This window comes from Apteryx rowi, unplaced genomic scaffold (assembly GCF_003343035.1).
Source record: "Apteryx rowi isolate R43461 unplaced genomic scaffold, aptRow1 scaffold_2243, whole genome shotgun sequence".
Classification (NCBI taxonomy): Eukaryota; Metazoa; Chordata; class Aves; order Apterygiformes; family Apterygidae; genus Apteryx; species Apteryx rowi.
In genome coordinates this window covers 1-1,964 of record NW_020448579.1, presented here as the reverse complement: position 1 = coordinate 1,964, position 1,964 = coordinate 1, and the positions used below count along the sequence as shown (strand labels likewise).

Sequence of the window (1,964 nt, the reverse complement as noted above, 5' to 3'; positions counted from 1 at the left end):
GCGTCCCTCATTGTCTGGCGCGGCGGCCAATCAGGGGCCGCGCCGAGGGGAGGGTGGCGGCGCCCTGATTGGCTGATGCGCCCCTCGCCCCGCCCCCGCCGCGGCGCCCCCCCCCAGCGGCGCTGTCCAGTGCTGAAGCCCGGGGCCGCCGGGCAGCGCCGCCATGAGCGGGGGGGTCTACGGCGGCGGTACGGGGGCACCGGGGCACCGGGGACGGGGGCGACGGGGGGGACGGGGGCACCGGGCAGGGGGGAGCGGGGGCGGCAGGGAGAACGGGGGCACCAGGGACAGGAGGAACGAGGGAAACGGGGGCACCGGGACCGGGGGGGAAGGGGGGAAATGGGGGCACCAGGGAGGCCTCAGTGTTCCCGGGGGGTCCCGGTGTTGTTCCCAGGGGTTACCGGTGGTGTCACGGGGGTGTCCTGGTGTTCCTGGTGTTGCTCCCAGGGGTGTTCCCAGGGGTTACCAGCAGTGTCATGGGGGTGTCCCGGGTTTGTCCCAGTGTTGCTCTGGGGTGTTCCCGGCGGTGTCGCAGGGGTGTCGCAAGGTTGTTCCCGGGGGTTCCCAGTGGTGTCCCTGGGGTGTCCCAGTGTTGCTCCAGGGTGGTCCCAGCAGTGTTGCAGGAGTGTCCTGAGGGCGTCCCAGAGTTGTTCCCAGGGTGGTCCCAGCTGTATCACAGGGTTGTCCCGGTGTTGCTCCGGGGTGGTCCTAGGGGTGTCACAGTGTTGTCCCAGTGTTGCTCTGGGGCAGTCCCAGTGGTGTCACAGGGGTGTCTCGGTGGTGTTGCGGGGTTGCCCTGGGGTTGTCCCGGTGTTGCTCCGGGACTTTCCTGGCGGTGTCGGGGGGTTGTCCCGGTGTTGCTCCGGGGCGTTCCCACTGAGCGCGCTCCCGCAGACGAGGTCGGGGCGCTGGTGTTCGACATCGGCTCCTTCTCGGTGCGCGCCGGCTACGCGGGCGAGGACTGCCCCAAGGTAGGCGCGGGGCGGCACCGTCACCGCCACCGTCACCGCGGGGGACACGGCCGCGGCCCTGCCATCATCCTCGTGTCCCCGCCACCGTCCCCGTGTCCCCATTGCCATCCCTGTGCCCCATCGCCGTCCTCGCACCCTGTCCCCGTGTCCCTGTCGCCGTGCCGTCCCTGCGTCGCCGTCCCCGTGTCCCCGTCCCCGCGGCGGTGGCGGCGGTGGCGGCGGTGGCAGCGGCTCTCGCGCAGGCCGACTTCCCCACCACGGTGGGGCTGCTGTCGCCGGACGAGGCGGCCATGGAGCTGGACGGTGACAAGGACAAGAAGGGCGGCAAGGTCTACTACATCGACACCAACGCGCTGCACGTGGCCCGCGAGGCCATGGAGGTCGTCTCGCCCCTCAAGAACGGCATGAGTGAGCGCCACCGGGCCACCGCGGGGCCACCACCGGGGCCACCACGGGGTCACTCGCCACGCACCGGGGCCAAACAAGTGCCCTGGGGGGGGGGGCGTCACCGGGGCCCTCGTCCCACCCCCAGGCCTGTGGGGCCCCGTCCCCGCTGTCCCCCCTTCCCCGGGCCCCCCTGCGCTCCCTGCTGTCCCCCCGTCCCACCGCCGTCCCTGTTGTCCCCACGGTGCCCCCACGTCCCTGTGGTCCCCGCCATCCCTCTGCCAACCCCGTGGTCCCCCCCCCCAGTGCCACCATGGGCCCCACAGGCCCCCCACGGTCCCCGATGTCCCTCCACAGTCCCCATGACCCCTACAATCCCGCTGCGGTTGTTGATGTCCCCCTGTAGTCCCCACGGTCCCCACAGTCCCCTCGTGGTCCTTGATGTCCCCCCATGGTCTCCACGGTCCCCCCCATGGTCCCCACCATCCTGCCACAGTCCTTGATGTCCCCCCCGGTCCCCATGGTCCTCGCGGCCCCCCTGCAGTCCTTGATGTCCCCCCTGCAGTCCCCCTGGTCCCCACAGTCCCCCCATGGTCCTTGATGTCCCCC

The 1,964-nt window shown here is 71.9% G+C and overlaps 1 protein-coding gene across 1 annotated transcript; it reads left to right on the top strand.

Annotated features, from left to right (window-relative positions):
* Positions 1–448: 448 nt before the first annotated feature.
* LOC112965813 lies at positions 449–1,379 on the top strand (the record flags this gene model as incomplete). The annotated part of the gene is made up of 2 exons (XM_026065183.1): positions 449–971; positions 1,214–1,379. Coding segments are annotated over exons 1-2 (661 nt in total), but the record flags the coding sequence as incomplete, so codon positions are not given.
* Positions 1,380–1,964: the final 585 nt, after the last annotated feature.